Source organism: Eucalyptus grandis, chromosome 1 (genome assembly GCF_016545825.1).
Source record: "Eucalyptus grandis isolate ANBG69807.140 chromosome 1, ASM1654582v1, whole genome shotgun sequence".
Taxonomy (NCBI): Eukaryota; Viridiplantae; Streptophyta; class Magnoliopsida; order Myrtales; family Myrtaceae; genus Eucalyptus; species Eucalyptus grandis.
The window spans coordinates 8,378,256-8,395,254 of NC_052612.1; the positions used below are offsets into that span (position 1 = coordinate 8,378,256).

The 16,999-nt window shown below is 39.4% G+C and overlaps 1 protein-coding gene across 3 annotated transcripts; it reads right to left on the minus strand.

Annotated features, from left to right (window-relative positions):
• Nucleotides 1-2,781: 2,781 nt before the first annotated feature.
• Nucleotides 2,782-8,565, minus strand: LOC104436937 (eukaryotic translation initiation factor 2D). 3 transcript variants are annotated; one of them, XM_010049792.3, is made up of 8 exons: nucleotides 8,281-8,565; nucleotides 7,360-7,471; nucleotides 6,517-6,707; nucleotides 6,329-6,423; nucleotides 5,823-6,242; nucleotides 4,722-4,830; nucleotides 3,763-4,408; nucleotides 2,782-3,184 (listed from the first exon to the last, which is right to left on the minus strand). In XM_010049792.3, exons 1-8 carry the CDS (start codon nucleotides 8,413-8,415, stop codon nucleotides 3,063-3,065), a joined length of 1,830 nt encoding a protein of 609 aa, XP_010048094.2. In that variant the 5' UTR covers nucleotides 8,416-8,565; the 3' UTR covers nucleotides 2,782-3,062. The 3 variants fall into 3 exon arrangements, with proteins under 3 accessions (XP_010048094.2, XP_010048121.2, XP_039168537.1); XM_010049819.2 differs by having other exon boundaries at nucleotides 7,360-7,467; nucleotides 8,281-8,420; XM_039312603.1 differs by having other exon boundaries at nucleotides 7,360-7,672; nucleotides 8,281-8,419.
• Nucleotides 8,566-16,999: the final 8,434 nt, after the last annotated feature.

The following is a 16,999-nucleotide window of genomic DNA, read 5'->3' on the forward strand; positions in this document are numbered from 1 at the left end:
GGGGATATAAAACCCAATTCTGAGGAAGGCAGTTGTCTCGATAGGCTTTTGCTATTCAATCGGCAGGCTTGTTAGCTTCTCTAGGCGCATAAGATACTTGGACTCCTTGAAGTTGGGCCAACAGCACTTTGGTATCTTCTAAAATTGCTTGCACTGTCCATTGGCTCGGAATTAAGCCCATTAAACTTTCCACCATAACTTTGCTGTCAGAGTGTACTTCGCACTCGTAGGTTAGTTCAGGCGAAGCAGAAGAGTTTTCCCTCTTTCCTGCCAAAGACTCCTTTCTCTTTCTTGCCTCCACTAACTTCAACGGAGTTGCACGAAGGGCCAAAGCCTCTGTTTTTAGGGCTGAATCAGTAGCGATTTTCTCCGCAAAACCGTCTTTGAGGATCAGATTGATTATTAGCATCAATTTTTTTCGAATTATTTGACAGGTTTTTTTGGAGGGGACAAACTAATGACATGGGTCCTGGCTCATGAGGCAAGCGAGCAAGGACGTGGGATCGGACGTGGGGATCTTGAATCGAGCGCTAGGCACTCGACTCCTGTAGTTGGGATCTTAAGTTAGGCGAAGTTCAATTGTTGCTCATGAAAATATTTTCCATTGATACATTTTCTTGGTGATGCCAAATGAGGCAAAACGGGAAGAAATTTTTCTACTAGTTTTATCCACGAAAAAAAGAAGTATAGATTTTAAGATGGAATGATAAATTATAACTAAACTTATTTATATTATATTTTGTAATGACAACACCAATTATAATTATTTTGACATAATTGAATAATTAGCATAATATTAGTTGCTTACTAGGTGTGATGATCTAAATATTCACAGTTAAATATTATATAATCCATAATTATCTTAATTACTAATCATATCCAGGAATGCTCAAATTGGTACATACTAATATCTTCAAAACAAATTGTGAGTTGTTTAATAAAGAATATATATACGATATAATTACAGACTATATGATTAAATTTAAATCATAAATTAACTATTGAATAACGGATAGAGATCTATATATGAAATTTTCATATCTTGATGATATATTTGGTGTGTTACATTCACGATTAGCTTAAAGTGATAATTATTACAGTCTAATTTTTATTTTGATATAATCACATTTTATGCACTTAACTTGTGTTTAAATAAACTATTACCATAAACACATATTTGTTATAGTAAACTATAATTATATGAGAGCATTAAACTCATGAATCGTGATTAACTACTAAAGTGATAATTATCATACTCTATCTGACTCTATATTGTACGAGGATTTTGGAAATTCTGATGCTGTCCTCCCTGTCCTATATGTTCTTCACAAAATCAAATAGCGTAATATATACATCACTTAAACCTTATAGCATAATGATTATTACATTATAATCTTATGGGAAAATCTCAAATAGGAACCTAAAGTATCCTCATTTTTTCAAAAAAAGACTTGAAATGGAGTTTATCTTAAATAAGGACCCAAATTAGTCATTTAGTTGCAAAAAAGGACTTGACTCGCTGGCCGACGAACAAATGTATCTCCGTTGCATATTCTTGTAGTCTTGTATTTTTGTCCAAAAATTACTCTTTTTATTTTCCTTTTTCCATGTTCATCTCCTTCTTGATCCCACCTATGGTTGTCCCTGTTCATCATCTTCTTCATCAATGATGAAGATAGGCATTGCCAAGATCAAGAACACCATAATTAGAGAAGGACCGGCGAGAGCTCCACAACCCTTGCCAGATTGGGGAGGGTTGGCCTAGCTTCGGGCTAGTGAGCACTTGTAAGCCAACCTTTGCCAGATCTGGCAAAGGTGGTCTCGCTCGCGGCCGACGAGGGTCATCGAGCCCTTACTGGCCGTGGGCAAGAGTTTGTAGGCCCTCATCAGTCCTTACCAATGGCCAGCGAGGTCAACAAGCCCTCACTAGCCATGGGCAAGGCTGACCAGCGAGGGTTGGCGAGCCCTCACTCATTGCAGGCGAGGCCACCCTTGCCACCCTCACTAAGGGCCAATGAGGGGCAACCTTATTGATGGCCACGAGGGGTAGCCTTCCCCGCCGCTCCACCGATGACCTCAACTTCTAACAGGACTACGATTGGGACGCCCACCACCGCTCCCAAATCGACGACTTCTCCAACTACCCCTCTACCCTCAAGCACCTCCTCATAGGGCCTCGATTTGGATGGCCCTCGCCAGCCGCAAGCGAGGCCACCCTCGCCAAATCTAGCGAGTGTCAACTTGCAAACTCTTGCCCACGACCAACGAGGGCTCCACGGCCCTTGCTCGCCATTGGCGATGGGCGTCAAGCCCTCACCCCTGGCGAGGCCAACCCTAATTTGGCGAGAGTGGCCTCACTGGCCCTTACTAACAGCCGGCGAGGATTATCGAGCCCTCACCAACTCTTTCCCAATTCTACAATTCTAGTATCTTTAACATTAACAGGGAAAATGATGAATAGGGACGACCATGGGGGATTAAGAAGAAGATGAATAGGGGGAAAGGAAAATAAAAATAGAATATATTTTGGACGAAATACGCATCAAATATACATCTGTTCATCAGCCGATGAGTCAGGTCATTCTTTGAGACTAATTGACTACTTTAAGTCATTATTTAAGACATCACTTCAAGTCATCTTTTGAGAAAATGAAGGTACTTTAAGTTCTTATTTGAGATTTTCCCTAATCTTATTTCATTAATGCAATAAAATGGGCTCCTAGAGAATTTAAGTGCTCCTAGCGTACATACAGAACGTCTGTCATCGAAGAACAAATAGAGTTCATAACACGCTGCTTCATCATTGATTTGGTGCATGGCCCTATGGCGCTCGAGGAGCATAAATGGTTTACTTCTAGTTCCAATCGATGTCCATATTAACTTGAAAACGTATGCAAGAAATTGAGATGCAAAAGGAAATATAGAAGACAAAATTACAAGGCAATAAAGAAGGTTGACCTCGGATCACACGCTTGATCTTATAGAACCTACACCCTTAGACATCATTTCGCGACATTATTCATTAAAAAACAGCATGTAAAGTGTACCGCCCCATTCTCTCCTTATTTCTTGGTCTTGTCAAGAACTTCAATATACCTCTTTGGAATTCCGTACTGTTCGATCAGATGCCTCGCCAGATCATCAATTACACCACCTTGGACCAAAACCTCGTATCCCTTTTTACCTGAGAAGTCAACCACATCCAACTTAGATAAAGATGAAATGTACGATTCTAAGGTGACCTTAAACATCTGAGCAATGCAAATAGGGTCACCTGCAGGATGATATCAAATCCAAATCCAAAGCCTAATGTTTTCTGAATCAAATATGCCACTATTTCATCTGCTCCTAGGTTGATTCCATCAACACGAGACAGCTCAAGGCAAGGGCATACAAAAGTCTTAGTGCTAACAAAGAACTTTCTTTCCGCCTCGCCAAATTACAGCAGTTTTGCTTCTCTTAGGGTATAGATTTTCTTTATTTCTTCATTGAGACGAGCTGCATGTGAGAGCATAATGCAACTGGCAGCTTTCACACACCGTGACACGGCTTTCAATTTTTTTCCAAATGGAAGTTAAGTAGTATATTGAACTCCTACTTCCTATTGCTAGGATAAGCTCAGCCAAGCCAATCCCACATGTAAGATTATAATTTCTGCAGTGGAAAGCAAAACGGGTCATCAAAGTCCTACTGACCCACAGAGGTAGAATATGACAGTAGAAACTGCTTACTTATACAAGAGAGTACCCAAGAGTAGCATACCTGGTAGTTCAGCCACTGTAGTGCTGCAGGCAAATTTCTTCTGCAGTTCCGATGCCAAAGCTTCTGGATCCACTAAAAATGTTTCCATACCAGATAGTCTTGTAACCTTTTTGTTACCCTGCCTTCGTTCTGTCATTATCTGAATAGCTTTCAAGGCACCTTTACGAACAACTGAATCGCTTCCTCTGGTAATCACATGATGTGGTTGCATGCGGCTAATGAATGTTGATCCCAGGTCTTTCTTATGAATTTCTGTCGGGTACATTGATCCTTTCTTTATGGCTCCTTTAAACAGTGCATCACATAGCGTAGCATCCAAAACCACAGCGGACTTGTTTGTTGGCTTAACCAGATTTTCTTGCTCAACGTATCTAAATACAATATCAGTTGCTTCTGAAGCTGTAAAGAGTTTTCCCCTATCAGCTCCTACAGAAGTGAAAATGGCATTGACATGCACACTTGGTTTGTAGACCTCCACCACATTTAGAGTTTTGTTTGACTGACTTTCCTTTGCAGCATGCTCACCACCTTGGTCACTTTTCTCCACAGGCCTTTTTTCCGGTCTGAATGCTGAGTAATCAGGGTGATTTCGGTTAACTCCCATTAATACTACCTCCTTCTTATGTTTATCTTCTTTTACAGAAACCTGTCCAAAGAACTAGAGAAGGTCATACAAAAATAATCATACAGGCATACATTTATTGGTACAAAGGCCAAAGAAGAGCCTCATTCGTCCTCTCCAAAAATGAGTAATCCAAAATACTCCAAAAGAACAGACCTTTTTGCAATAAGTTCACATGTATTCCCTGACTGAACTGCTATCGAAGCAATAAATGTGAAGGATGATAGATATTGCTAAAAGCCATGTAAATTCAAGATATACTACCACATATGTTGGAATCATAGAGCTTTAGCACTAGAACAAACTTAACGCTCATTAAGATTACAGGTATACACACCAGTCCGGCAGTTGATTTCGCCTGCAACCACTTAGATAATTTCTTGTATGAAGACTTCTTGATATCAAGAGTAACACCTTGAGGCCTACAAGGCAATACATGGTTTGACCTGCAGCAATCATATTAAAAGAATGTAAAACACGACCCAAGTAAATTACATACAGTGAAATGTCAAAATAATTTGGCATGTGAGTTGACATGGGTATGGCAAAGAGCAGATGATCATAAAGTTTTGCTAAAGCAAGGATGATGAGTATGGGAAATCAAGATATTATAACATCATAAGCATCTTAGGCTTTCAGTTAAGCCAGCTTTCTAATTTTCTTGGATATGATCTTCTTTCACCATTACAACTCCTAATTCGCATGTTGCCTGAAAGGGACCAATCTCCCTTTTACTCAACTGACTGTCAAACAGCATTGAGAGAGACATACTCTGTTACCCATAGAAATCCTCTATCCTTTTCATTTTCAAGTATAAAATGTAATTCAGCCAAATTAGGCTAGAACATAGAAATCAACTATAAAAAAGCAAAATGATTCTGCTTGGAAATAAACTAGGACCTAAAAAGTTATGAATCCAATCTACACTTAGCTAAATGTCTCACACAGAATTGCAAGAGAAGCGATGTTGCAGTACTCTCAACCACAAGACATACTAGTTGATGTTTCCAACAATGGGATATGATGATATTATGCAGGTTGCTGATTGCTATGCACAATTTAGTACCAGGTGAATATTGGACCCATAGCAATTCCATTCACATAAACTAGTACAGAGTCTACTCTGCTTCTGTGGAGCAAAACAACTAAGATCATACTCTAGAAATATGCAAACAAATAAGGCGACTATTAGACAGCAGAACAGAGCCCAGTCAGAAACGCACAGCATGGTACCTAACAAATCCATATATATGGATCAACATAAGGCATGGATCCACAAGTGACTTTCACTGCATTTTCTCTCGCGAAGCTAAAACTCACACAGTTTGGTCACAAGGTGCATATGTGACCCAAACAGGTTTAAAAGGCATCTAATCACAGCCAAACCAAGATCCAGTAGATTCTTGTCCATAGGGCTGAGGACTTTAGGATTGTTTACCATAATGTGCTTCCAGGCATAGGAAGGTCTTTGTCCTTGATGGTTGTATACAGGGCTTGCAAGAGGCATTTGTCAAGAAGTGCATCTACATCCGCAGATGTGAAATTATGCTGGTCTTCAACATTTGATCCCTCAGCAGAAACATCATCTGCAACCGTCAGAGTACCAATATCTGCAACTATTTTATCTGAACTTTCATTACGACCATCCATCTCTCTCATCTGAATAGAGTCGGGATTCATTTTATCAACAGACACAGTCACGTCTTCATCTTCAGCACCATCCCCTTGATCATTTGAAACCTCACTTGGACCTTCACATGCAACTGACTCCTGGCGAGATGATAAGAAAGCAGGGTCTTCAAAAACCATATCCTCTAAGAAACCAGCATTTGGAGCAAACTGGCCCTCAGCAGACTCCCTAATTATGTTCCAGACAAAAAAATAAATTAAACTGAAAATTTTATATCTCAATTAAGCCCTATATTAGGTTTTGGAAATGCTTACCAAAGTATGTCACGATAGTGATGGGTTATTCTCAAAGCCTTTCCACGTAAACCAGCTTTCAAGGCTTCACTACTGCTCATTGTGGTAGTTCCCACCTGCGTTTAAGTGTGGATTGGTACATAACAGAAAGAGAATAACATAATAGCAAGGAAACTAAAGGTCATGAGAAAATCTAAAGAGACACTTACAGCTATCGGAGCAGGATTACCAGGGACTTTAACTGCCCATATCTCCCCTGCTGCAAATGATGGTAGACCTTCAGGAGGCACACTAATTCCAGGAAACATCAAATCTGCTCCACCAATGATAAAGCGTGAAACTTCGCCTCCCTTGAGTAGGAAAGCAGGCACAATTTCAGGGACTCTCCAAAGAGCATAGACTGCAGAAATAAAAGCAGAATCATCAAGTCATGCAAAAATTTCGAGGATATATTACAAAATGCAATGATAAACAACAGGTCAAGCCAAAATGATCTCATGTTCCACTAGGTGTACTAATATATTGATGCTTTCTGCTCCTTTCTTTTCCTTCTTTCCTCTTTTGAGGTTCTAAATTTTCACAGCTTCTAAGCAACGGAAAATCTTAAAGCAAGCACCCATGCATGGGTTCTGGGGAAGAGAGGGACCACTTTGGATCTAATGTCTGCAGCCTCGTACTAGGAGTAAGAATATGAGCCATGGCATCATCAAAGAAAACCAAAAACCACCTCCACATAAGAAGAAATCTTTCACCACCAATAATAGCCTAAAAAAACCCAGATAACATTAACTAGTGCTTCATTGACTTGAGTTAAAAGAAACATCATAAACAATCACAGATCAATATGTGGCTCTTCAAAGTGGAGGTTGAGCAAAAATAATGGCCCAAACAATTATGCGATCTTTTCATGAAGAGGGGGCTGTTAGTAATGAAGCCTTCAATACTGAGCACTAATTTTAGCGGGGTACATAATCGTAAATTTGAAAGAATACGAAGCTTATGCCTCACAATAGAAAAAAGAAAAGAAAAGTTGGGGACGTATAAAGGCATACCTGAGGGAAATATTTCTGAGCCTCTTCCATCGATGTCGAAGAACATGGGAAATTCACCTTCCACACTGTACACATGCACTCGGTTTTGGAGCTTTGCAACCATCATCTCTGCCTAGAATAAACATGCCAGAGGGCGTATAGTGTACACTCGATTAGTGCACTATCACAGTGATGGAAATTATCTTTATCAGTGATGTCAAGGAAAGTTGCACTTGTGAATATAATTTAGTCATCTCTCGGAGAATGGTCGGTGAAAGCAACATGATCTCTGTGGAAGCAGCAAGCTCTCTTTCGAACAAACAAATGTCATGTGCTACAAGGTAAAAGTCAAATGGGATGCTCAGAATTAGGAAGCTATATCTTCCCTTCGTATCATATATTCAACTGAAAACAAGAAAAAGAAGAATCTAATCGAATGCGTTCACTCCAGAGCAGCAGCTCCCGCACTCTTAGCCAAAACAATGAAGTGCCTATACTTTTCAATTGCTCGTAAACTTCCCAAATCACCCATTTTCTTTCTTCACCTCGGGATGTCAAAACGTCCTTTGATTGCACAAGCAAGTAGGACGATTTCATCCATCATATTATACACGCAGTTCGCAAGTAAAAATCCAATCTTTCCTCGACACCGACGCATCTCCACCGGTCCAGCATCGAGCGAAAGCATCCGCGCAGCAGAAAGCTGAACAAGTCCCTCGCGAGTTCAGTCCAGCAACACGGGCAAGCACTCCGGGGGGCGACCCGACCCAATATCGCAATCGAAACACGCCGCTTCAATGCAGCATCGCGAATCGGGACCGACCCGGAAAACGGGAACTCCCCACCGGATAAAGCAGGACCGCCTCCGCCGGAAGAGACGGAATCCGATACGACGTCGCCGGAACCCAATCGGGCCAAAGAAAGAAGAAGAAAGGAGCTTACTTTAGGAGGAAAGAGGGCGTCGAGATCGGAGTCGGAGCATCGGGGGAACTTGTCGCGGACGGCCCGCCGCAGCTTCTTCTTGTCGGCGCCGGACAGCCGCTGCTGCGTCTTGGCTTCGACCGCCTTCTTGAACATCTTCCTTCCTTCCTTCTTCTCCTTCGATGAAATCTCTTCCTTCTTCTTCTCCTTCGATGAAATCTCGCAGACAGCGACGCAACTGCGGCTTCGAGAAAAAGCCCTGGTCTTTTGCTGCGCGCAGGAACTATGGCGGCGACAGGCCGAGCCGCGACGACACCGTTGTCGGAAAAACCTTGCTTTTTCCTGTTCTTCTTTTTCCTTTTCCTTTTTAACAAAAAAAAAACAAAAAATAAAGAATTAATACAATGAAAAATCCAAAACTAATATCCCATGACAGATTTACCACATATTATTTTTTAGACTACAAAAATTCCAAACCAATGTGTGTGATAAATTTTCCCAAAACTAACTTTTTTACAATAAAAAATCCTAAACTAATTTATTTGTGATAAATATATTTTACATTTATTTTTGTTAAATTAGACTAATATTATGAAAAATCACAAAACTTATACATAAGTGACAAATGTAAGGTAAAACCTTAAATTGATAGACATGTCAACTGTCATGTATTATTCAAATTTAAAATTTAACAAAAATTAATAGAAAGTAAATTTGTCATGGATCTATCAATTTTGGGGTTTTTTGTGGTTAACATATTGATTTTGGATAAATTTATCATATGTATATCGGTGTGAATTTTTTTTAATAATATTAACTTTAAAAAAATATCAAATTTTATTAAAAAAATTTCATAACCAATGCAAAAATTGAAATTTGGGCTTGTGAATTTTGTTGGGTCAAGCAAACATAATTATCTTATGACATGACCATTAATGTCATCTAAATAATATGATAATGTCAAATCGATAATATTAACAAATTTTCATGACCATGAGCATTCAAATGTAATTAGGTTAATTATTGATGAATAAGTTGATGTAGGTGATTTTGTATTATATCTCTCGATTGTATAAGAAATCATCATTCTCGTAAATAATGAAATTATTCTATTATCCTGGGGACGTCTAATTCTCTTTGGGCGGTACTATTTTTTTTTTTTTTTTTGATAAAGGTAATGATATATTGAGCTATGAACCAATAATTACAGAAGATTAGGCACCACAAAACTTTCACTCAAAGTGACATAGCGTCAAAAGGAGTGAAAGGGCGCATAATGCAAAAGAACACCACATAGCGGTCAAAGCAAGCAGACCAACATAGATGGCCAAAAACAAAGACAAGACAGCCACGTAGGGCTGGGGAAACAAAGAGAACAACACCAACCAAGGAACAACAACAAGGAGGACTTGAAGATCCAAGGCAAGGCCGTCGAGGAAGGCGCAAAAAATGGGGAGGCAGCCGCAAGACACACTGAAGGAGATACTAGGCAATCGGCGTAGGAGAAGAGAAAATAGAAGGGTCGAGCCCTAATTCCGTTGAAGCCTTCTATTTCTCGGGCAATCTTCGACGCTTCTAAAGGTTAAGGCTTTGTCCTTGACCACTTTAATGAGATGTTTCTTGATAGCCACAGGCACCACTAGATGACCTCTGAAGAGAATGTCGTTCCTATACCTTCAAATAAGGTGGCAGATCATAGCAAAAGAGAAGCACCCTATAGCATGATAGAAGTCCTTACCTGATAGGAATTTCATCGCCCACTGAAGATTTTCCACCCAAGACCCGTTTCTCCACGGGAGATTGCACTTGGTAGCCCAAAAATAAGCCATACTCAAAGTAATATCGCGGCCGAAGAAGAGATGGTCAATAGAATCCGGCGTGAGCTTGCAGAAGGCACAAACTTCCCTCCCGATCCTCCCATAGGACATAAGAAAAGCTTGTGTCGGAAGACAGTTCTTAATGATCAACCATAGATTGAATTGGTACCTTAAAGTGATAGCTTTGTTCCATATAAAGGATGACCAGTCCACTCTCGCTTTCCTCTTTCTGAAAAAATGCCATGCAGAAGCCACCGAGAAGAGACAAGACGGATTGACACTCCACACGAATCTATCCGAAACCTCAGGGAGAAGAATAGGGAGCTGGCCCCATGAGTCCATCACCATCCTAAAAAGGCTCGACTTGGCTCAAAGAAAAGGTCCGCAACGACTGCACACCTAGGAAGCCCCGACTCTAAGATAGTTTGCTCCAAGCAAATCATATCCAACGGCCCACTCTAGTGCCAATGATCAAACCAGAGAGAGATTGTCCGCCCATCACCAATCCTCCAGTGAAAATTGAGTCGGACCTCGGGTCTCAGGTGTAGGATCCTCCTCCAAGCCCAAGAGCAGCAAACCGGAGTCTTAAGCATCTAGAAGTTCTTCCCTCTCAAAAAAGTAGAGTGAATCCACTTGCACCACAATGACTCTTTGTCAGTGAAGAGGGTCCAAATATGTTTAAGCACGGCCGCTTTGTTGTACTCTCGTAGTCTACGAATTCCAAGACCACCTTCCTCCCTAGGAAGACATACATCCTTCTAGGATACCTTGGCACCTCCCTTATCAAGGCTAGGTCCCTTTCACAGGAACTGTCTAAGGATTTGCTTTATACGATCTAAGATTGCGACAGGAATAATAAATACACTGGCCCAATAAGCCTGAAATCGCATGGAGCACTGGCTTTATAAGTTGAACTCTTCCAGCAAATGAGAGAAAGCGATGAGTCCAGGATTGCACCCTTGTCGTAATGCAATTGACCAAGACAACGCAATCCGCCTTGCCGAGCCTCGATGAGATGATAGGGGCTCCTAGATAGCACATCGGTAGCTTTCCTTCAACAAATCCAAGGGCATCCTTGATCTGAGTCCTCAATTCATCCGAGCCACCCACAAGGAACACCTCACTTTTGTTGTTGTTCGGTATCAAACCACTCAAAGCCGAGAATGTATCAAGCCCGTCTTTAAGAAGCCCGATGGAGGCCATATCCGCTTGACAAAATAGAAACACATCATCCGCAAAGAATAGATGAGATAATCGAGTGGCCTTGCAACTCCAGGAGAAGTTGAAGCCAGGTAGCTCCGCACGGGAAGTAATGATCCCCGAGAAGACTTCCATCACCTAGGTAAACAGATAAGGGGACATAGGGTCCCCCTGTCGAAGGCCACGACTGCTAAGGAAGAATTCATGGAAATCTCCATTCAATAAAATAGAAAACATAGGTGTGCGCACACATACCATGATAAGTCGAATGAAGTGGTCCGAGAAGTGAAAAGCCCGGAGAATTATCTCAAGGACGTCCCAATCTACTGTGTTCATACGCTTTCTGAAAGTCCACCTTCACATCACATTGGGGGGTATACGGTTGATGATGAAACCTGTGAACAACTCCTAGGCTAGAAGAATATTATCCCTGATCCGGCGACCCTTAACGAAGGCGTTTTGAGAAGGGCTAATGGTATCCTAAAGAACAACCACAACACGATTGGCTAAGACCTTGGTTACATCCACCTCCATTTACACTAAAAGAAAAAATTGTCATTTTTCCTTCAATTGTAGTTTAAAGTGATGGCCTAACTACTTTTTTCTATTTACGATAGTCACCATAATTAATCATTTCACATGTTTTTTTCTTAATGTATTAAAGAATAGTGCATTCTCTGATATTCTTATAACATCTTACATACTCCATGTAAAATCATTTTGTTAGTAGTATGGAAAAGAAATATTTTTTAATATAGTATAAAATTGAAAAGTCTCTTTTTTTTTTACCATTAATCTTGAGGAAAATTCTAAATAAGGGTTTGAAATATCATCATTTTATCAAATAAGAGTAAGAAGTAAATGTTATTTTAAATAAGAGCCTTATTTTCTCTTAGATCTAGGAGAGGGTTGTCACCCTTTCCTCGCTTTTGGCGAGCCCTCCCCTCTGGTCGGGGTCGCAAGCCCTCGCCTAGGTGCTTGCCACCTCACTAGCCTTTGCCGCCCTTTCTACTTGTGTTTTCCCTTTCTAGGTTTTATTTTTTAATTTTAAATCTAATTTAATTTAAATTTAACTTGTATTTGGATGAAAATATCCCTAATTGGCCGGAAAATTTTTACGGCCAGTGAGATTAAGCCTTTATTTGAAAGAGCCATAACTACTTTAAGCCATTTTTTGGGATTGATGATGTTACTTCGGACTTTTCTTTGAAATAAGATCTACTTTAGACCCTTATTTGAAGAATAAGAGCACTTTGAGTCATTATTAGAATTTTTCCTTAATCTTGTAACAACCTATCTATTTTTTTGTCCCTCTTATCTCAAAAGCTCATTTTTTGTAAACTTTTTATTAATTTCATTAGTTTATAATATATCTCAAGTCTCTTGATTTACCTTTTTCTTTATTATACTAGCAAGATACTTTTAAACAGAGCATGTAAGATATATAAAAATATATAATAATACACTAAATAAATATATTATGCACAATGAGGTATTTTGATATTTTTTTTACAAACAATACATAGATGATATTTATCTTTGTCAATCCAAAATAATGATATTTCACCCGCATTTCCAAAAAACCAAAAAATCTTGCTTTATGCAATGTTTTGATTTAATTTATTTTTATCCACTTAACAATTTATCTATTGATATAATCAACAAGATGGGATAAAGCTAGATTTTTGGAAGTTTCTCTTTTCAACAAAATAAATTTTTATGGAAGTAATTATAATAAAAAAAATAGTGCTTTTAATATATATGGAAAATCTACGATAAACAACAACTAAACATATGGAATTTTTAATCATAGTAAGTAGATCTTATATAGATATAGACAAACTAAATAAAAAAAGAAGGTAAATAATCCAAATTGCAATTGAATAACAGAGGACAATTTTTATTTTCATAAAATTGGGTGGATTCAGTCATTAAAAGGGTAGGTGGAAATAGCATCGCCCTTCTTTCCTCTCTCTTTCCTTTTGTTATCGTGAAAGTTCTCGTGCGCAACTCAATCCACTCTCCCTATAAAAAAAGAAAAAAGAAGAAGAAGAAGATGAAGACCTAGTTTATATTGGTGAATATGCATGCACCTGCGTCAACCCGCACTTCTACAAAAGTTGATTCCCTTTCCTTCTTTCGATTTTCATCCATCGGGTTATCTTATAAAGGAATTATGAGATATGCAAGCGAAAGAGGGGGCCTCCTCGAACCCCGCGTGGAATGATGCTTATTCTAAAGGCACTAGACATTAGGACAATGATAGCTCATACGTTGCCTCACCCAGTGACGGACAAAGTAGATCTCCTAAGATTTGTGATTACTTTTGTTGGGGAAGTACAAAAAAATCCAAAAAAATTCCTAATAAGGACTCGAAATTCACGTATGTTTTCAAATAAAAGTCCAAAGTGAATTTCCTTTTAAATAAGGATCTAAAGTGAACAATATTTTAAATATGAGCCTTAAGTGACTATATCGGTTTCAAAGAAGGGTCTTAACTCACTATTTGATGATGGCAATTTTGTCTTTTAAATTTTTTCATTTTTCCATAAAAAAAACTATTTTTTTTAAAGAATAGAGACGGGAGGGAGGGCTCCCTCCCTCTTGTGGCTGCTGCCCCATCGGCAATGGCCAATGGGATCGCCTTCCTACTAGCGATGGGGTTGCGACCACCCGTCCTACCTTTTTTTTTTTAAAATAAATTTTTATTAATCTAATTTTCAGACACAAAAATCTAATTTAACCTAAATTTAAATTGTGTTTTTATGAAAATACCTCTGGTTGATCGAAATTTTTGTCGACAGGTGAGCCGATGAGGTTATGCCTTTATTTGAAACAAATATAATCACTTCAAGTCATTCTTTAAAATTAATATGACCACTTTAGGCCCTAATTTAAAGTAATGTATATTTCAAACCCTTATTTGAGAAAATGAGTGCATTTCGGGTCATTATTTGGAATTTTCCCAAAAAATTCTAAACGTTTTGCATTTATACAAATTTAATTTATAATTTTTTTTCACAATTTGTCAAATGAACTCGTCTAGTCAATTTTTGTTAGAATTACTGATGTGGATGTCATCCATCTTATGGGCCTGGCCTTTGTAGACCTTAGTCCTAAATGGCGGGACTTGGAAACTATTATTGAGATTCTCGTGTCCAAGCGTAGAGTTTTGGGTCTAAGCGTCAATACCTAGTCATATTCTAGAAAATATTTTTTCATTTTTCAAAGAGGAAATTATTTTCCTAAATTTAAGTATAAATCTTCCATTGACTCGTTTTCCGTGCGAACCAAATGCCGAAAAAAAAAAATCTCCCAAAAAAATATATTTTGCAAAACAAAGGAAGCCTTCCTAAGCTTTCTCTTCATCATTTCACAGCCGATCCCCAACACCAAGCCCTCTCTTCAGCTCTATCCCATGAAAACCCACAACCCCTGCCACGAGATCTCTTCTCAAGCTTGAAAACAAAGATCGAATCTCAGCTTGGCGAAGCCTCCAAAGCAGAGACATGGCTGACAGCTTAAGAGGAATCGCCCGGAATATTCCCTCGCACTTGGCCACGGCTGTAAATGTAATTATCGATCTCGATTACCACTAGGAAGAGTGGAAACCGGAAGTCAAAAGCGAAAACGAAACCCATTAATCTAGACGAGGCACTAACCAGCGGAGCAGGGAAGGCAATCGACAGAGCAAGCGAGAGAGGGAGTGACGAGGCCAAAGGCGGATTGGAAACAAGAGTGATAGAGGGAGCAATGAGGCCGTGTTTGCATACAAGGAGGTGACCGAGAGTGAGATGATGTGAGAGGATTAAGAATTAGGGTTTGATTTTGAAAACATAGAAATTACAAATACATATGTATTGGTCCGGTTTGGATAGTTCAGTTGAGCCGTTTTACACTTACAACCAGAAACTGGATCGGTACTTGCTGATTCCAATTAATTGAGAAGACTCTTCCATAGAATTGGACCGGTACTGCTCCGCCATTAGTATGTTTGACTCAAGTGGTCCTTCATTCAGGAGACTGTTTACATGTTAGATGTCCCAGATTCTAAGGTTAGTTTGATTATGAATTGCCTCATATCATCATCCTAGCAAGTTTTGTGAAATTGCGAGCTCATAAATAAATTCTTTCCAAGCAAGGGAATACGTCAAAGAGACACTCATTCACCATACATCTTTGTGTTTGGCATAGAAATGTTATCTCGCTTCATTAACGATGCAGTAAATTCAAAATGATGGAAACCTTTTTGCTTTCGAAGAAGTGGACCACAAATTTCTCATCTAACGTTTGGGAATGATCCCTGTTAATGGCAGAGGTTTCGAGAGATCAATGAATGTCATAATGGAATATTTATGTGACTTTTGCAATAAATCAGGGCAGATCGTGAGCAAGGCTAAAACTAAAATTTTCTATTCAAAGAATATGTCTCTGGGGCTTGAAACATAATTTAAGCGAGATTTTTGGTTTTGTTGTATGTGCGAAGCTAGGCATACATCTAGGAGGGCCTTTGACTTGATTCATGGAAGAATTTTTTCAGGGCATTTTCAATCTGTATTAGAGAGGATGAGTAAAAGGTAGAGGTGTACAACCAAATTAGTTCTACCCCGGAACTGGATTGAATCGCTTAAAAAACAGGTTTGGGAATTGGTTCTTGTTGAAAGCGGTCTAGGTATAGGTTCCAACGTTTTGGAACCGTTTGTAACTAGTTCGGGAATAGGTTCCGAGTGAATACCTATACAAGAATCAAATTGGATCATCTTGTTTTGGTTTGGAACTAATTTCAAAACCAATTTTATAAGCTAAAAGCCAAAACACTAATTTCTTTTTTCCCTAAATTCTAACTTCAGTACTCCTTCGTCCTATGTCCTTTCTCAAAGCTCCTCTTTAGTCTTTTCTCTTCTTCTAAATTTTTATGGATAAATGGGGGGAGAGGAGCACTATGAGTGCCCAAACTTTCATATGACGTTCACTTAAGCATCAAAACTTTTTTTTTTTGCTTAAACCCTCATTTCTTTGCTAGAAAAGATGTGGATGGGCTAAGGCCAATTGTTAAATATTATTCTAATAGTTTAAATATTTTTTTGAATTATAATAATAATTATTATTTTTGGCTTTTTTACTTTAGGGTGGCAAGGGTCACTCACGAAACCCTCATCTAGATTGGGCTAAGGCCACCTTGCTGGCCGTTAGCAAGGTTGCGAGGGCCCTTGCTAGCTTTGGGCAGTCGTAGGCAATGTTGCTTTGTTTAGGGTTGGCGAGGTTGTGATACCCTTGGCCATGGCCTTCATGGCTAGATTTGGGCGAGGGCCACCTTGCCCTCACCACGATGCCCTAACGCCTCACCCTCGTCATGAAGGCCCTAGTGAGAGCATCGCTACAAGGGCATTGTGACCTCGTTGGTTGCGGGCAAGGGCCTTGGGGCCTTGCTAGTGGCTAGTGAGGCCTCAATGGCCTTGCACGATGCCTTCGCAGCTGAGGGTGAGGCACTCACCTAGAGTGGGCAAGGGTTTTGTAGCCACTGAGGGTCACTATGACACTGGGAACCCTTGCCAAACCTAAAGCCAAAAAGTAAAATAAAAACAAAAGCAAAAATTCAAAAAAATTTCAAAAATAATTAAAAAATTCCATACGTTTGGGCAGAAGTGGCGCTTAAGTGAGCGATTTCACTTTAGTGTGATACTCAAGTGAGTGAAAAAAAAAGGTTTTCGCACTTAAGTGAG